The sequence below is a fragment of the Bombina bombina genome, chromosome 2, assembly GCF_027579735.1.
Source record: "Bombina bombina isolate aBomBom1 chromosome 2, aBomBom1.pri, whole genome shotgun sequence".
Classification (NCBI taxonomy): Eukaryota; Metazoa; Chordata; class Amphibia; order Anura; family Bombinatoridae; genus Bombina; species Bombina bombina.
In genome coordinates, this window is record NC_069500.1 from 957,270,154 (window position 1) to 957,289,519 (window position 19,366).

A 19,366-nucleotide genomic window follows, 5' to 3' on the forward strand; every position below is an offset into this window, starting at 1 on the left:
ACAGTAATAAGCACAATTATAGTCGTATCACACTGTAGTTCAAAATATTAAATATAGCACACAAAGTAGGTGACTATAATTCACACAGAGTGCTGTGAATCAAAGAGATCCCTATCTCACTATTCGCCTCAAAGGCTTAATCTATCTATCGCAGCACCTGAGCAATTATTGAGTGTGGGTTTCCCCGTGCTACATCAACATTTTATGTTAAAGATACAGGGTAGCTAATGTGATTACTAAGTGAATAAGCAGTGGCAAAACTCACTGCCCTCTGTTTACTTATATGTTGGTGCTTATGCACCTAATAATCACATTAGCTACTCTGTATCTTTAACTTAAAACGTTGATGTAGCATGGGGATAGATTGATTAAGCCTTTGAGCGATCTCTTTAATTCGCAGCACTCTGTGTGAAGTATATAGTCACCTACTTTGTGTGCTGTATTTGATATTCTGAACTACAGTGCAGAGGCGTAACTAGAAACCACAGAGCCCAGGTGCAAGAATCTAAGAAGGGCCCCCCTCCCCCCCAAAAAAGTGAATTTGATACATATTTTTTTTTTTACATTTAACACAGAAAATACATATAAATCAGATAACATGTCTACAAAAGGAGGTACCCAGTGCCGACAGTCTGTGAGATGGTCTGACCCCCATTACTGTATATAGTGACACTGTTTAACCCACCAGTACTTTATATAGTGAGTCAGTGACACAGTCTGTAATCTGCCGGGTGAGATGGCTGGCCTGACCCTACCCGTCCCAGTACTTTATAAAGTGACCAAACTAGTCTGTGACATGGTCCAACCCCTCCCCCCTGTACTGTATATAGTGGTACTGTATAGATTGACACTGTTTACCCCCCGCCCCCCATGCTGTAGTAACAAGGTCTGTAATTTGCTGGTTCCACAAACATACACACATACATGCATAAATACACACACAGTCACATACACACACACACACACACACACACACATAAACACTAATGGGTAAAACAGAAACACTAACCCCTGTAGTCAGAGACACTAGTGAAGCATCATGTCACACTCACATGATATCAGTGCAGGCAGTGGCAGGTCAACGGTTTTTATTGTAAAAAAAAATAATACAAAAAAATTGCGACCTCTGCACCCCCTGTAGTTTCGTCCCTGCTACAGTGTGTGATACTACCCTAATTGTGATGTGTACTGTTACTCATTTAATAGGGGGCAGGCATGTGTATGTATTTGTTTTTTAAATGATTTTAATGTGTTTTCCCATTTTTAATCACTCTTATTAAAAGTTAAATTTTATTACTTTAAGTCCCCATTTTCCTCTCACCCCTCCCCTTATTTGTTTAGTAAAATCCTCATCTGTTTATATAACAAGTGTGCCACAATAGTACTTCTTTCTTCTCTCCTTACTCTAATACTTTGTCAGTACTAGGCACTGCCTTCTGCAGTTACAGATTCTCTGCAGTAGGATTTGAGTATTTACCCTACTCCTCCCTCTGACATTTTTCAGAAAAACATTTTCTCTTAATATATCGCCAGACCCACGTATTGCGAGGCCTAAAGCAATTTCTCGTCGGTCTGATAATGTTTAGATTATCAGTGCCTATGTCTTCATGACATATATCCTAAAATTTAAAATAGTTTGCATAAAAAAAATGTTTAAAAATTGGGTGCTAATATATATATGTTTTTTTTTATTATTTATTTAAAAAAAATTAAAAAAATGTTTACTTTTTTTTTTTTTTTTTTACAGACCCCCAAGACTTACACTGTTGGAAAGGTTAGGCGATTACCTTTCCAACTGTGGGTCTTGGGGGTCTGTAGCTGCTTAAATGCCTGAGATACAGGCTTCTAAGCAGCATGTCCCCCTCCTCCTATACTTAACATTGTTAAGTCACCGCGCATCACGTGAAGCCCCAGTGGTGCCTGTCACTCTACAGGCACGATCGCCGGGGTAGTAGCGGTTAGGATCTCCCTCAAGGTGGGAGAGTGCTCATGACGGCTCTGAGCCATCATTAGCACCAGAATGAGAAACTCTGTGACGACTCAGAGCCGTCATTAGCACTCAAAAGGTTAAAAAAAAAAAAAAAAGGAAAATGAATTACATAGCTAAACTGCCTGGAGCAGCTAACTCCACCCCTCTTGTCAGTGTTTAGACACAGGCATTGTATTTCAACTGATGCTCCAACAGATAATCCCTATTCACTTTTGCATTTTACCAAAAGAACAATAAACATATACAGCCATAAAAGGAATTGCGTGGAGGGAGTTAGAGCTTTACAATTCAGAAATTAAAAATAAATTTATACTGCAGTATAAATTTACAGGTAAAGTAATTAAAGTACATATTATATTATGTTGTCTCTATCCCAACTTGTTTTATGTCCCTTTAAACTCTATATTGGCATAGTTTTCTTTTTCTTTTTTTGCCATGAAGCAGGTTAACCTTAAAATGTAAAGGGATATATCAGTTCAAAATGAAATTGTTGTAAGGTTTTAGAGCATTTTATAATTAAACTGATGAATGCATTTAGATATATGTTTAATTTCTGCACATTTACATATATGATCAATTCTTGTTGAGCTTATAAGTGAGCCAATGACAAGAGGCATATGTGCATCACTAGCTAGCTCCTAGTAGTGCATTGCTGCTCTGAACCTATCTAGGTATGATTTTCTACAAAGGATACAAGAGAAGAAAATATATTTGATAAAAGAAGTAGATTAAAAAGTCTCTTAAAATTGCATGCTCAATTTCAACCATAAATGTAATTTTGAGTTTCATAACCCTTTAACTATGTAAATCTGACCCCTTCCCAAATCAGGCACCTTTTTATTTGCTGGCAACAGGAACACATTTAATGCCAGAATAAATCAGGTCATTCTAGGTCTGCAGATAAACTGATGGTTAGTTGCTAGTTACTATACAGCAAAAACATGGGAGCATCTATGTCTCTAATTTGGCAAAAGCTGATCCCCGAGCAGTTAGGACAGTGAGAAGCCGTCACTCATTGGGAAGAGACTGTTTTGAAAGTAACACATTTTTGTTTTCTGGGAGTCTTTTATTACAGATTTTTTTTTGCTACAAATATCACATTAATAATTTTCTCTCACAGCATACTTACATAAATTGACTTTAAAGGGACAGTATACTGTAAAATAGTTTTCCCTTAATGTGTTTACAATTGCTTTTTTTACCAACTGCAGAGTAAAAAATGTATGAAAATTAGCTTTTTAAGGCTTATTTGTGTATATTAAAGCTCTGATTTTGTGTTTTGAAGCCACAGCCTAATAAAATAGGTTGAGCTTGTAGATATAATCAGATCTTATTACTGTATCACATTGTGCACATATACCTGCTTCTTTATCTTATATCTGTCCTTAAAACAATCACCAATACTTTGAGAGAACAATGGAAAATCAACATTTTATCACCTTATCTCTGCTTTATCACACTGGGAGTGTAATTTCTTCTGCTGGCTGTGTTTACAAAACGTATCTATAGCTGGTACGCGCGGCCACAAACTTTCAGAATAGGTGGGGATACCACATGCTAAATTAACAATTTCAAATGCCAATATAAGGGTAAAGGAGCTACTTGTAAACCATTTAATACACTCCATCAGGTAAAGTGGATCATTGGGAACAAATTAAAGGTGAGAACATTTTTGAGTAAACTGTCCCTTTAAATCTAATTATTCTGTTTTCTTTCATTTTTTTTCTAGAGCTACACCAAAACCTAGCCCAAACCCAGCCCAAACTGTAAGTACCTATAACAATGAAGTGCTGTGTGTTTTATTATGTATACTAATCTGTATGTTGCCATGATGAAATATGTTCATACATATAGAGATATAAAGTAAATTATTCTCAGAAGTGGTGTTTCTGGACTTGATCACCTGACATAATGTCAAGTTTTAAACTTGTCTTCTTAAAAGCTTTTTCTCATGGTATGCATTTTCTCCCCAGCCTATATAATGGTGAATCAAAATGCTTGAGTATAGTTTTAGCAATGGAAAATACAAGTTGATATGAACTGAACATCTTTCAAATGGTAACATATAACTGTGATATGCTAATTGTCTGTCATATTTAAAGAAGCTTCACACATATACCCTTACTTAGTCATTTAAAGAAGGGAGTAACAATTGTATGGAAAATGTAGTAACAAGATGTAATATAGATGAAGAGACGACAAAATGAAAAATAAAAAATAAATAAAAAAATAGATAGATGTAGAATGATAAAACCAATTGGGAGCCAGAAGTAATATTTTTGTAGCTTGAGCCCCTTGGCTTCCAGGATTTACCAGGCCCTATGTTATAGCAGGATTTGCAAAGCCTACACAATAAAGTGGACACTATAATTTGTGAAAGTGTATTGCAAAGTTGTTTTACATATGTAATTAAAACTGTTATATTACAATCTTAAAGTGTTTAACCCCCTTCTCTACTGGAAATGTCAGAGAAAAAGTACACAACCCAAGGTATTGATATAGGCCCATTGGTATATTTCATGCAGCCAAATGCAATTATATTTATATATATATATATGTGAACTTTTTCACAAACTTTGGGTTTCTTACTGAAATTATTTACATACCGCTGGTGCAGTCATAACACAAATGGTTGTGAAAGCTGGGCCCCTCTAGAATCCCAGAAATAGCAGACATGTATGGCTTTTACCATTTTTTTTTGTTAATTTGAAGGCTGCTAGTTGAAGCTGTGTAAAACACTTCTGAAATTCCTGGCAATGAAAGGGGTTAATTAGTTAGCTTTTACGGGTAATATTTATTGCAGTTAAAGGAGCACCTTCTCAGCTGACACCTACCACCACCCTAATCCCTCCCAAACAGCAATCTTCCCTCCCTACCCCTCCCACACTGGTCACTACTATCTTAGGTACTGGTATAAAATCTGCCAATACCCACTGTATGGCCATGTTTTTTTAATTTATTTTTTTATATTTTTCTGTAGTTCGAGATCCCTCTTCAGCCTCCCTGTTCCCTCCCAAACATCTATGTAATCCTCCCACTTGTCACCACCATCTTATGTTTCCTGTGTAGGTTTTTTTATTTTTTGTTTTTAATATTTTTTTTATCCTGTAGTGTAGGGAAACCGGAAAGTTCTACTCTGTGAAAAGCATTGCTGGGCTAAAAGAAGTTGCACCCAGGTGGTAATTCGCCATAGAACAGGCTAACAATGGTATTGAGCTTGTTGTTCATTCCTGTGAGTGCATTTCTCTCTGTATATAGTGTAGGGATCCCCCTCCAAGTGATAACCTTTCTGTAGTGTATGGACTAACCTCCAGTGTTCTCTCTAAGGCCACATTTTGTGAATGGCCCAGCAGTGAAACAGTTAATAAGGGAACCACATCTTGCAGTTAGCAAACACTACACAATGCAGAGGACAAGGTATTGGTCCTTTATTAACTGTGTCACTGCTGGACCGCTCACAAAATGTGGCCTTAGAGGGAACACTGCTTACCTCCCCCTCTCTTAAACAGCATTTTTTACTCTATTGTAGGAACCCATCTCTTCCTCTCCCTTTACAATTTCTTTTTCTGTAGTTTAGGGATCCATTTCTTCCTTCCCATCCTGCGATGGGCTGACCGCTCATCTCCTTCCTAACTGGCCAAACCACCCACCTGCATCACCGCTTTGATACAGATATTGACCAGTGTTGCTTCTATGACAAGTTTTATGAGCAGCCCAGGAGTAAAACTGTTAATTAGAGCAATTAGCAAACACTACACAACACAGACCACAAGTTGTCATTCCTTTAGTAACTGTTTCACTGTTGGACGCTCACAAAACTGGCCTTAGAGAGAACACGGATAGTGACACTGTCTGTGGTTTTTGTCTACATCGGCAATCTGTCTTCATATGGTAAGGCTGCTTAATCAGTGCTCCCTTACTATATGAAGGCAGATGCCTTCTGCCCACTCGGTTGTGGCTCCTGCTGCCACAGCTGACAGCAGGACCAAACCTGCGCCTTGTTGGACATAGGTACTACGTCAACATGGTACGTTGTGTGATTTAGTACCTACATATATGACGCAAGAGGTTAATATATATTTAAGCTTCTGTTATACTATTTACGTACTTGTGAGAATCCATCATTACAGTGCAGTGCTTGACATTTTACATGTAAAGAAGCCGTGTTATCTTTTTTTTTTTTCCCCCTTTCTTTTTTGGTTTATTCTACATAACGCTATTTTACACATACTTCTGGCTCCCAAATGTGTGTCTGGCTCATAATTTTTTTTTGACTTCTAAATTAGAAAAAAATATAAATAAAAAAAATAAATCTCTTATTGTTTCACTGAAAAGAAGACATATTAAAATGTATTTTTGTTGTCTTTCTCATGCTGAAAAAGTAAAAAACATAAAACATGTGTTTTATGCTCTTTGGGTATACCACTATCCACTAACAAAGTTGAGGGAGTTTCTCTTATTAACTAGTAAGCTATCAATATATTACATTGTGTAATTCCCCTGTATATTGTAATACAAAAAATAAATAAATAAGGGCATTTACTCAATTATAATGTAATATACAAGAAAAACAAAAAAGAAGAGCCTCTAAATATAAGCAATTAGGTTTAGCTAGATATTCAATAGTATAAAGTATAAAATCATCTTTAGCACTACTATGTTTTCAATACATGAACTGCAATATTATTATTATACTTTATTTATAAAGCTGGTACGTAGATATGTTATATAAAGGAATTCTAACACATGTAGTTGGTAAACGGATTATATGTTTGCATGTGGTTGGTGTGTATTTTTGTGTGTTTTGTAGACCTATGAAGCACCTAAAGAAGTAATTAAGCCTGTGCCCATTGCATCTCCCACGCCTGCTGCACCAAAGATCACATCAACCAATGTGGCCTACAATAAAGCACCTAGACCCTTTGGAGCAGTGTCTTCTTCCAAAACGGCTTCAATCCCTTCTGCATCTTCTGCCTTTACCCCAGCCTCTGCATCTCGTTTGTCCCAAGCTTCCCCACAGCCAACAGCTTTGTCCCTATTGGCTGCTGTTAGCCCGCCTCCACCCAGTGCACCTGGACTGCATACTAATTACAAACCCACCACTGATGTGCAACCACCAGCTTTGAGTGCTACTAAACCTGCAGTTAATATCCCACGGCAGCCTGCCAGCTACAGTTCAACAAACAACCAGTTTGCAAATGCCCAAGATGGGGTTGATGCTCAGAGAAGAGGACAAAATGGAAACCAAAATGGGTAGGTGGCTTTAAGGGGCCTTCTAATTGCTTCGCATGTGTGTTTTTATATATATATATTCACAAAAATGTTTTTCATATGATGTTTTAAGAAATAGGAAACAGGCTGATATAGAATCTTGAGCAAATTCTGCACAAAACCAATTTACATGCAATGTGTGCTTAAATGAGCCTCATGCTGTGTTAAGTAGCATTTAAACAAGCAAATAACTACATTGGCTATAAAAGTTATTTCTATCTTTTCTCTATTTTTTTTTTTTTTCTTTTTCTCTTCAAAAAAAGGCATTTTCTTTAGGTGGTTTGCAATTGTAAGAAAGGAAAAAAAATGGCAAGCTCATTGGCTTCCAAAATATACTTTTGCCCTGATTTTATACTTTTTAAATAATAATACAATTTAAAATTTACTTTCTTTGATATGGCAGGATTTAAATCACACAACATGAATGCATCTTTAAGGCTCACAATCACTTCTGTAGGAGATGTAGTCAAACTAATATAATATTTTGTAATGTCCTTCAAAATAGCTTTATTAATAATAACAAAAAAGGTGCAACATATTAATCCTATTTCATACTTTTTGATAGTGTTGTGGGGCTCTTTCTTCCATTGCTAAGTTATGTGCAGTCCAATGATTCTGAATACTAGATCCCACATTCTAATACACAATTTCTTTTTTATGACAAGCATTGCTGAAACTTTAATTTATGTTCTTACATTATCTCAAACTCATAAATCTCTAAAATATGAATTCCACTTCTGAACTTGCATAGGCCAGCCTTGGTATACATTTATACCCTGTCTTAACTCCAAAGGAAAAGTTCAGAAATGTAAGTAACCAGTGATGTAATATATCAAACATATATGTCCTAAAGTTACATTCCTGTGTAAACATATATTGTTCAAGGGACCTAAAACAAGTTGTGATAGAGACAAAATATAATACGTACTTTAATTACTTAACCTGCAAATTTATACTGCAGTGCCTCGCCATTAACCCTTTCCATTTAGTTTCTGAATTGTAAAACTCTAACTCCCCACACACATTTCCTTCTATGGCTGTATCTATATCTATTGTTGTTTTGGTAGAATGCAAAAGGGCACAGCAATTTTCTGCTGGAGTATGCCTAGAAGCTGTGAACTCAGTTGAAATACAATACCTGTGTCTAAACACTGATACGGGTGGGTGGAGATGGCTGCCCCAGGCAGCTTAGCTATGTAATTAATTAATTTTGCTTATTTTTGAAAACTATTATTAAAATACTTGCCAGCAATTTAAAAAAAAATATTTTTATGTAAACTATTTTTAATTAATTATCCCTTTTAGGATATGCACACATCTCAACCTGTTTTATGTCCCTTTTAAGTTTTATTTTTCAACATTTTCCCTACTTTCTCTATGTGTTTACCTTATTTGAAAAGATTAAACTTGAAGTTATATTTCATTCTTGGAACTCCCCCTTCTGCTCCAGTCAAGGATACAAGTGAATGGAGCATACGCATGTATGTCTGCATTACATTTGCTCAGCAGCTGTGCCCTTATCGACTGTGGCTAACTACATATTTGAATATTTATTTAACTCCTTTGCAGATGTTAAACACAAAAAGGAATTTATTTTAAAATAAAATGTTAGAATGAAACGGAACGTTTTATTTTTTACACAAGAATGTCCCTTATAAACACAGTTAACACATTATAATTACAGTATTTTTCTGCAGTCTTGCAAAAGATAAAAAGCATATTAGGTGAACTGTGCAAACCTAATACTCTGCATTAAAAGAACAAATGAGTACAGATAGGTGAGGGAGGAGGGGGGTAAACAGTGTTTCACAAAAAATTAGCTAAAAGTATTAACTCAAGCTTCTCTGGGAGAAAGTGAAACAAGTACAAATTTCAGATGTATTTTACAGCAAAAGGAAGCAAAATAAGTAATGAATGCATATTTCAATACTGTTTCACTTTCAATAATAAACATTTTCTGTGCTGTTGAAATGTTGACTTTAATGGTCCCTTATGTTATAGGAAAATTGGGCTTATTGAATAATGAAACAATATAGCATAGTTTTATTTCTTTCATAAAGGTGGTAAGAGTCCATGATTCATTACTCCTGGGAATTACCTTCCCTACCACTAGGAGGCGGCAAAGATGCCCAAACCCCAAGAGCTCTACATTATATACTCCTTCCACCTCTATGGTAGTTAGTCTTATATTTGCCTCCGCTGGAGTTAGGTGAAGAATGGTTATGTGCAGATAAATTCTTCTTTGAGAGGGGTTCTCAGACTGAGTTGAGACCCATTTTCTTTAGAGTGAAGTGTTTGTCAAGAGGGAAGTTTAAGAAGTTTGGTGTGTGACTTATCTTTTCTCTTAACTATGAGAATTTGCCACTATCCCCCGAAGGATGTTGCATGGATTTGTCTTTTGCTTTGTTCTAATGGGTCTACAGTTAACTCCTATAATATATCCTCTGCTGATATGTTTTCAGTACAGGATTGTTTTTTTCCTGCAATTATGCATATTAGCGCTGCGGAATCTGTTGGCGCTCTACAAATAACCGTTAATAATAATAATAATAATAATAGTAGGAGAGTGTTTGGGTGTTTAAAAAAAAAACTTACTTTATTTTAAAATCTATACTTGGCATTATTATAAAGTAAATGTTTATAGCCTGGGATCAGATTAATTTGCACCCCATATATAAGAGGCTCTGTATTGGGTTAATCTCTTGGGTATTAGTTATTACAGTTTTTTTTTGTAAACATGAGGATTTTTTAAGTAAAAGAAACTTTAGTACCTTTTTGTTTGCATGGGCGTGCGCATGTGCACTTGTTTTGTCGCTTTTCTAACTTTTTTATATTGGCATTTGTTTGGGCGCTTCCTGCTATAGCTGTGATCACGGGAGGGGTATTTCATATTCATTTTCTTAGATCTCTTTTGTTTTTTTTTTGGTTATTATTATTATTATTTCTGTTTTTAACTATGGAATCTGGTGAATCTGTCCCTAATCCTCCTCCTCCTTTGGAAGCTGATATTTCTGAACACCTGTATTAAGTGTGTTTATTGTAAGCAGGCTGAGGCTCCCCTCCCTTAGACTGATGTGAAGTGAATCCTTCCATAATGCTTTGATGCATTCAGACCAATCTAATGCTGCACTTGCTTCCAAAGGTATTATTGCTCCTTCTGTTTGTTAATTACAGGAAGGTCCAGCTCAAATTGCTCCTGGCATTAAGGAATTTATTAAAGCTATAGTGTCTGAAATTTTGGCACTCTTTTTGCCTTCAAGTAAACGTAAAAGATATGCCTTCTGCTAGTAGCAATATTCTTATGTCTCATGAGGCTAGTGAGGCTTCTGTGAGGTTTTTTCTGATGATCAGAGGCCTGTCTCGGAATCAGAGCCGGCTTATTCCTTCTTTTGGTCTGGCTACAGCTCCAAGGGTCTTTACAAAGGTTCTGGGGGGCTCTTTTGTCTGCCATCAGCGGTCATAAAATAGCTTTACAATATCTTTGTATTAGATTAATGTTTTAGTAGGATCTCAAACCAAGAGACAGTTGTTTCTTCATCAACATGGTTGGAGGATCAGTTTGCTAAAGAGTTCTTTGGTTCCTCAGACAAAGGTTACTTTTCTGGGGTTCCAGATATATTCTGACTTCATGAAATTGTCTCTAACAGATCAAAGACTAAAGTTGGTTTTAGCCTGTCAAAATCTTCAATCCCTCCAGTTTCCCACTGTTGCTCTTTGTATGGAGGATCTACTTCTTATGATTGCAGCATTGGATGCTATCACATTTGCTAATTTTCCTATGAGATCACTTCAGCTTTGTCTTGTTTTGAAATCTAGAAAAATCCTCAGAGATAAGAGTATGATCCCTGAACCACTGTTGAAACATACAGTTTGTCTTGGTGACTGGATCCCCAGCCTATTTTGTGGGGGGGCTTCTTTTGATCATCCTATTTTTATTTTTGGTCTGTAATCACTACAGATGCAAGTCATTCAGGATGGGGAGCTATTTGCAGGTTTCTGACACCACAGGGAGTTTGGGCTCCTTGAGTGGCAAGGTAGCCTATAAACATCTTAAAACTTTGTGCAATTTTCAGAGTTCTTCATGCTTGGCCCCTTCTAAAAGTATATTTTCTCTGGTTCCAGTCAAACAATGGTCTATGATTAAGGCTCTCACAACCAAAATGCGTTAGACTGTCAGAGGGCTGTTGGTCGTTTCTTTAAATTATTGTTTTTTAACTTGTTTTCTGGTGGATGGATAATCAATTTGATGCATTTGAGGCTTGCTGGATTTCTTTGTCTGCTATTTCTAGTCAGACAATGTCACAGCCATAGCTTAAGCCATAGCTTATATCAACCATCAGAGGGACTCCCAGTCCTTTTGAAATGAGGGAAGTTTTTCAAATTATCTCTTGGCAGAGGCCAATTGCTGTCTTAATGTCAGCTGTCCACCTCCCAGGGGTGTTCAGTTGGGAAGTAGATTTTCTCAGTCATCAGTTTCTTCATCCAGGGGAATAGTCTCTTCATCTGAAAGTGTTCAATCAGATTGTAAATCTTTGAAGTCTTCCAGAGGTAGACCTGATGGACTCTTGGTTGAACAACAGACTTCAGATACTTTGTAAATTCACGAGAAACCTCAGGCAGAGTTTGTGTATGCTCTGATAGCTTCATTGTCCTTTCAGCTGGCCTATGGGTTTCCTCTATTGTTACTTCTTCATAGAGTGGTTTCCAAAATCAGGCAGGAGAATTCATCAGTGATTCTAATTGCTCTAGGTTGGTCCTGCAGAGTTTTTTTGCGGATCTGGTTCAGATGTCCATTTGCCCTCCTTGGATTCTATCTCTAAGGCCAGAACTTCACTTCTTTGTCAAAGTCCGTTTTTCCATCAGGATCTTTAATCTCTAAACTTGATAGCATGGAAATTGAATGGTTAGTTTTTTTTTTGTTTTTTTTTTTCTGTGATTGAAGCCCTAATTACCAATAAAATGTATTATAAGTTTGGAAAAGTTTTAATTCCTAGTGTATTAATCATGGTTTTTCCTTGCATTCTTTAAGGATTCCTAGATTTTTGCAATTTTTGCAAGATGATTTGAATAAAGGTTTATCTGCCAGTTCTTTTAAAGGTCAGATTTTTGCTCTTTCAATTTTGTTTCACAAGAAAATTGCTAATCTTCCTGATATTCATGGTTTTGTTCAGTCTTTGGTGCATATAAAGCCTGTTATTAAAACAATTTTTCCACCTTGGAACTTGAATCTGGTTCTGAAGGTTTTGCAGGCTCCTCCATTTGAGCCTTTGCATAAGGTGGACATTAAGACAGCTACTTGGTCTTCTTTACATACTTTCACTAAATTCTACTATTTTGATATTATCTCTTCTTCTGAGGCAGCTTTTGGTAAAAAGGTCCTTCAGGCGTTTTCAGTTTAATTTTGCCTGTTGGTTGTTTTTAAGTGCATGGAAAAATGGTAAACAAATATTTGTACTTTCTTTTGAGGGTTGTGGATTTAGTTTTGTTATGGAAGAAATATGTTTCTTATCCCATCCTATCTTTTTATTACTCATGGACTCTCCACAGCTTTGTTATTGGTTCCCAGAAGTAATGGGTCATTGACTCTTATCACCTTTATGAAAACAGAATTTATGCTTACCTGATAAATTTCTTTCATGGTGGTAAGAGTCCATGAGACCCTTCCCTGTTTTTGGTGATGGATTTTTATGTTAATGCGTACCTTTTTTTTCCAGGCTTCTATATTGTTTTCTCTTTATTTTTTTCCCCTGCCTGTTTTGCTTGGCTACTAATCAGACTAACTACCATAGAGGTGAGAGGGGTTATATAGAGCTCTTGGGGTTTGGGAAGTTTTGCCTGCTCCTAGTGTTAGGCAAGGTAATTCCCCGGGAGTAATGAATTGTGGACTCTTACTACCATAAAATAAATTAATTTATCAGATAAGCATACATTGTTTTTTTTTGACTACTCATAATTGAACATTTTAAATTATCATAAATGTTTTCTTATGGTAATATGCATAAAAAAAACCCATCAATAAATTGGATGCATTCAAAACCATTTTTTTCTTAAGAAGAAAATTTTCAAATATCATTTTGGTTTAATATTTCTTAAGAGGGTTCATAAAAATATGCACACCTGGGCAACAATTCATTCATCATCGTCTTTTGTGTGTTCATTTTGAGCCATAACTCTTAAAAGGAAGTTTTTGGCTTTTGTGACCAATATAAATTAATGCAATATTTTGTTTTTTAAAAGGGACTACAAACGCCTTGGGATTTGTATATAAAATCTTTGTGTGTAGTGAAAGAAGATTTTTTTACCCCTTTTTCATGTCATATAGCTCTGTTCTTAAAATTAAGCAATTTCTAATATTCAGACCATAAAATGCATGCTGCTGACTACTCAAGGCTAACTCTGCTAGATATCTGTCCCTAATTATCTTTATCCGATAACAACGGCAAATAAATGCATTGTATACTAACTTTATAACCGTGGCTAGCCTGCTTATCTTGTGACTAAAGCCCAGATTGGCTCCTCAAAATAAAACAAATGGTGGGTGGCGTTTGTCTGTTGTAAAATAATTGCAGATAAAGGATGTTTGTTTTAAAAACATTAAAGGGACACTAAACCCCATTTTTTTTCATTAATGATTCAGATAGGAGTAAATTAGAAAATTATTAAAATTGCATGCTCTATCTAAATCATTAAAATAAAAAATTGGGTTTAATATCCCTTTAAGACTAGGCTGATATGTTATTGTTTAGCAGCACAACAAAAATGTATTGTAATTACAATGTGCTTACTGTCCCTTTTTAAATATATATTTTAATATGTAGACATAGCATGTAGTGCCTAAATGTTCTTTGGTGCATATTATTTTAATTGGCAAAAAAATATAACTTCTAAAGACCACATTTATGGAAAGCCACTGACTTCTGCCAGAGTCCTAATGCTAAAACAATTGACACTGTGTAAAAATCTGAGACTTGAAACCAATATGTGTGAATTGACATTGCTGGCAAATATTTCAAATCATAAGTGTGAGAATTCTAATGTTGGAAGAGTATTTTTTCCATAACTGAAAATATAATACTGTAGACTTCTAAACTGGAGATTAATCTTTTCTAGACAATTCTCCCTAATTTGGTGTTTAGCATAATAATTTAAATTGTGTGTAGTCTTAGCTGTAAATTAAAGGGGCATTGTACTGAAAAAAATTAACTTACACTTGCAACTCTGCTTAATCTCAGAGGTTAATCTCATAAAAGTACTGCTTGGGAGGTGCAGAGCACTGCTGGTCCGGCGCAGAAACTGCTGACCCAATCTGCAGCATTTTTTCCTCAGGTTTCACTACTGATTGGGTTAGCCTTTGTTTCTAAAGTAGACAACCGCTGCTCAAAGCTACAGTACTAAAAGGATGTCAGCCAGAGGGGCGAATTGGAACTATACTACCCAAACTGCTGCTTGGTGCAAGGTTGAGGGGCGGACGAGCTGCTAACTCAAAACTTGAAAAAAATACAGCCACATAGGACAACTCTTGGCAATCACAATACTTTATTATTACGTAATATTAAAAAAAGGATACCATGGAGGGATTAGATCTTGCACAACACCAAGCTACATAACACCATGATTTAAAGGGAACATTGACCAATCACAATACAATCATATTATATCATATAATTAACAAACTGTACCCCTCCACATAGTGAGAAATACATAGTATCAGTAACATATACTTCCACCACTTAAAATTCATTCCAATAAAAACTTACAAATGAAAACACAAATTGGCCAATATAAAAATTATTTCATACAACAGGATTTAATTCTACATATAGGACCAGATTACAAGTGGATCGCTAAATGTGTGCTGGTATTACAAGTTAAACGCAATGTGAATGACAGCTCGCGCTCGCATTGCTATGGGCTCCTATGGGAATCTCATTCTGATGGCATCAGAACCACGCGCAGCGAAGGGGGTAAGTTGTGCAGCGATGGTAGCATTTTAAAATATATATGAATATATACATATATATTTGTGTTATGTGTATATACACATATAAACACATGAATATATATGTAATCATATATATATATATATATATATATATATATATATATTTACATTGTGGTCTATGGGAACACACAGTTCCCATAGACTGCAATGTAAAGGCACTTTTCACTGCCGTTTGTTTTCCAACACCTTGTGCAAAAAAAAATTAAAAAAAAAATTAAAAACTTCAATGTCCTCTATTTTGAGGGCATTTGGGGCACTTTTAGAAAATTAACCAGTGATCTAATCTCTGATTAATTTTCAGAGCACTTGTAATGGCTGGTTAATTATTGCTCTCCCTGTTTGTGGGAGCACAATGATTAAGTTGAATTTAATTTGAATTAGTCAATAATAATAATAATAATAATAATAAAAAATGAGTTTTATGCTGGTCAATTATTAATCAACAAAATCTCACAGCCCATTAAAAATTCAAACCATAGGGGGTTTTAGTTCATGATTTACAAATCCTAACAGCTCTTTCTTATGCAGAAATTTTAATTAACCCTCAACCCTAGGGGACTTTTAGGTGTGGTAAATTTAGTAAAATGCTCACCATTTAAATGCTATGACCGAATCTTTATTGCAATTTTTTCCATCTCTTAGATGCTCCTGTGTTCTTGATCTTATTCCTCTTGTGAATTGACCAACATGTTAAAAACCACATGTCACATTCCAGTAAAAATGAATCCTAAAAATTTGTTGCATCACAAAACTCTTAAAAATCCATAACATCACAAGTTAATTATTCAAGTGACACACACCTATATAAATGCATATAATTCCCTTCCTTGTTCAGCCAATCACCTCTGTTCTTTAGCTGGAAAGTGACCATGCTCAGGGATAATTTTGATGGTTTCTTGGACACAGATTTACAATTTTCCATCAACGGGTATAATACATTATCTGCTTTTAAAATGTGGAGATTCCATTTAAAGGGACAGTTTACTCAAACTCTCCCCTTTAATTTGTTCCCAATGATCAACTTTACCTGCTGGAGTGTATTAAATTGTTTACAAGTAGATCCTTTACCCTTATATTGGCATTTGAAATAAATGATTTAGCATGTGGTATCCCCACCTATTCTGAAAGTTTGTGGCCGCAGGTCCCAGCTATAGATAAGCTTTGTAAACACAGCCAGCAGAAAAAATTATACTCCCAGTAGGATATAGCAGAGATAAGGTAATAAAATGTTAATTTTCCATTGTTCTCTCCAAGTACTGGTGATTGTTTTATGGACAGATATAAGATTAAGAAACATGTTTATGTACACATTGGGATACAGTAATGAGATCTGATTATACCTACAAGCTCAACCCATTTTATTAGGTTGTGGCTTCAAAAACACAAAATCAGAGCTTTAGGGGGGTAGTTATCAAGCCGTCTACTTTTCTGCCTTCGCCGGCCCAATACACTCGCCTACCTTCGCCGCCGCGGACCTTGAATACGTGCGCCTAAGTTATCAAATAAAGCTGTCAAAAAGCCGCGGGGCGATGAGCAGTGGACTGTGAGAGTTATCACTCATCCGATCTCGCTGCTCTTCGGCTTTTTCCCAGCTTTATTGCTAGCCTGTCACTAAGCACTCACACTAAACTACATTGTTTTATCTCTATACCGGCGCCCCCGGAGCCTCCCGCAACTCAATAAAGTTACTAACCCCTAAACCGCCGCTCCTAGACCCTGCCGCAAATCTTATAAATGTATTAACCCCTAAACCGCCGCTCCTAGACCCTGCCGCAACTCTTATAAATGTATTAACCCCTAAACCGCCGCTCCTGGACACCGCTGCCACCTACAGTATACCTAGTAACCCCTATCCTGCCCCCCCTATACCATCTCCCTCTATAATAAAATTATTAACCCCTATCCTGCTGATCCCGCACCTCGCCGCAACTAAATAAATAGTTTAACCCCTCCCTGAACCCGCCGTAACCTATATTAAACCTATTAACCCCTATCCAGCCCCCCCTACACCGTCGTCACCTATAATAAATTTATTAACCCCTATCCTGCCCCCCACTACACCGCCGCCACTGTAATAAAATTATTAACCCCTAAACCTAAGTCTAACCCTAACCTAAATATTAATTAAATAAATCTAAATAATATTTCTATTATTAACTAAATTAATCCTATTTAAAACTAAATACTTACCTTTAAAATAAACCCTAATATAGCTACATTATAAATAATAATTATATTGTAGCTATCTTAGGATTTATTTTTATTTTACAGGCAACTTTCAATTTATTTTAACTAGGTACAATAGCTATTAAATAGTTAATTACTATTTAATAGCTTACCTAGCTAAAATAAACTGAAATTTACCTGTAAAATAAATCCTAACCTAAGTTATAATTACACCTAACACTACACTATACTTTAATACATTATTCCTATTTAAACTAAATACTTACCTGTAAAATAAACCCTAATATAGCTACAAAATAAATAATAATTATATTGTAGCTATCTTAGGATTTATATTTATTTTACAGGTAACTTTGTATTTATTTTAGCTAGTTAGAATAGTTATTAAATAGTTATTAACTATTTAATAACTACCTAGCTAAAAGAAATACAAAATTACTTGTAAAATAAATCCTAACCTAAATTACAATTAAACCTAATACTACACTATCATTAAATTAATTAAATAAACTACCTACAAATAACTACAATTAAATACAATTACATAAACTAACTAAAGTACAAAAAATAAAAAAAGCTAAGTTACAAAAAATAAAAAAAATAAGTTACAAACATTTTAAAAATATTACAACAATTTTAAGCTACTTACACCTAATCTAAGCCCCCTAATAAAATAACAAACCCCCCCAAAATAAAAAAAATGCCCTACCCTATTCTAAATTAAATAAAGTTCAAAGCTCTTTTACCTTACCAGCCCTTAAAAGGGCCATTTGTGGGGGCATGCCCCAAAAAGTTCAGCTCTTTTGCCTGTAAAAGAAAAATACAAACCCCCCCAACATTAAAACCCACCACCCACATACCCCTAATCTAACCCAAACCCCCCTTACAAAAACCTAACACTAATCCCCTGAAGATCATCCTACCTTGAGTCGTCTTCACTCAGCCGAGCAGCGATGGAACCGAAGTGGACATCTGGAGCGGAAGAAGTTAATCCTTCAAGCGGCGCTGAAGAAATCTTCCATCCGATGAAGTCATCATCCAGGCGGCGCTGAAGAAGTCTTCGATCCGGGCGATGTCATCTTCCAAGAGGAGCTGAAGAGGTCTTCTATCCGGGCGATGTCATCTTCCAAGCCGGGTCTTGAATCTTCCTCCCGCCGACGCGGAACATCAGTCTTCACCGACGGACTACGACGAATGAAGGCTCCTTTAAGGGACGTCATCCAAGATGGCGTCCCCTCAATTCCGATTGGCTGATAGGATTCTATCAGCCAATCGGAATTAAGGTAGGAAAAATCTGATCAGCCAATAGAATGCGAGCTCAATCTGATTGGCTGATTCCCTTAAAGGAGTCTTCATTCGTCGTAGTCAGTCGGTGAAGAAGGATGTTCCGCGTCGGCGGGAGGAAGATTCAAGACCCGGCTTGGATAGAAGACCTCTTCCGCTCCGGATGTCCACTTCGGTTCCATCGCTGCTCGGCTGAGTGAAGACGACTCAAGGTAGGATGATCTTCAGGGGATTAGTGTTAGGTTTTTGTAAGGGGGGTTTGGGTTAGATTAGGGGTATGTGGGTGGTGGGTTTTAATGTTGGGGGGGGGGTTGTATTTTTCTTTTACAGGCAAAAGAGCTGAACTTTTTGGGGCATGCCCCCACAAATGGCCCTTTTAAGGGCTGGTAAGGTAAAAGAGCTTTGAACTTTATTTAATTTAGAATAGGGTAGGACATTTTTTTATTTTGGGGGGTTTTGTTATTTTATTAGGGGGCTTAGATTAGGTGTAAGTAGCTTAAAATTGTTGTAATATTTTTAAAATGTTTGTAACTTATTTTTTTATTTTTTGTAACTTAGCTTTTTTTATTTTTTGTACTTTAGTTAGTTTATGTAATTGTATTTAATTGTAGTTATTTGTAGGTAGTTTATTT

General features: G+C 36.0%; 1 protein-coding gene across 7 annotated transcripts in view; it reads left to right on the top strand.

The window, feature by feature from the left end:
* PDLIM5 (PDZ and LIM domain 5) overlaps positions 1–19,366 on the top strand; it is a 350,516-nt gene that overhangs the window by 176,936 nt on the left and 154,214 nt on the right. For 4 of the 7 annotated variants that reach the window (XM_053703441.1, XM_053703442.1, XM_053703443.1 and 1 more), the window contains 2 exons: positions 3,720–3,756; positions 6,801–7,243. In XM_053703441.1, the coding sequence (XP_053559416.1) occupies positions 3,720–3,756; positions 6,801–7,243 (480 nt within the window). The remainder of the gene's footprint in view (positions 1–3,719; positions 3,757–6,800; positions 7,244–19,366) is intronic. The other 3 variants (XM_053703447.1, XM_053703446.1, XM_053703445.1) reach the window with 2 other exon arrangements.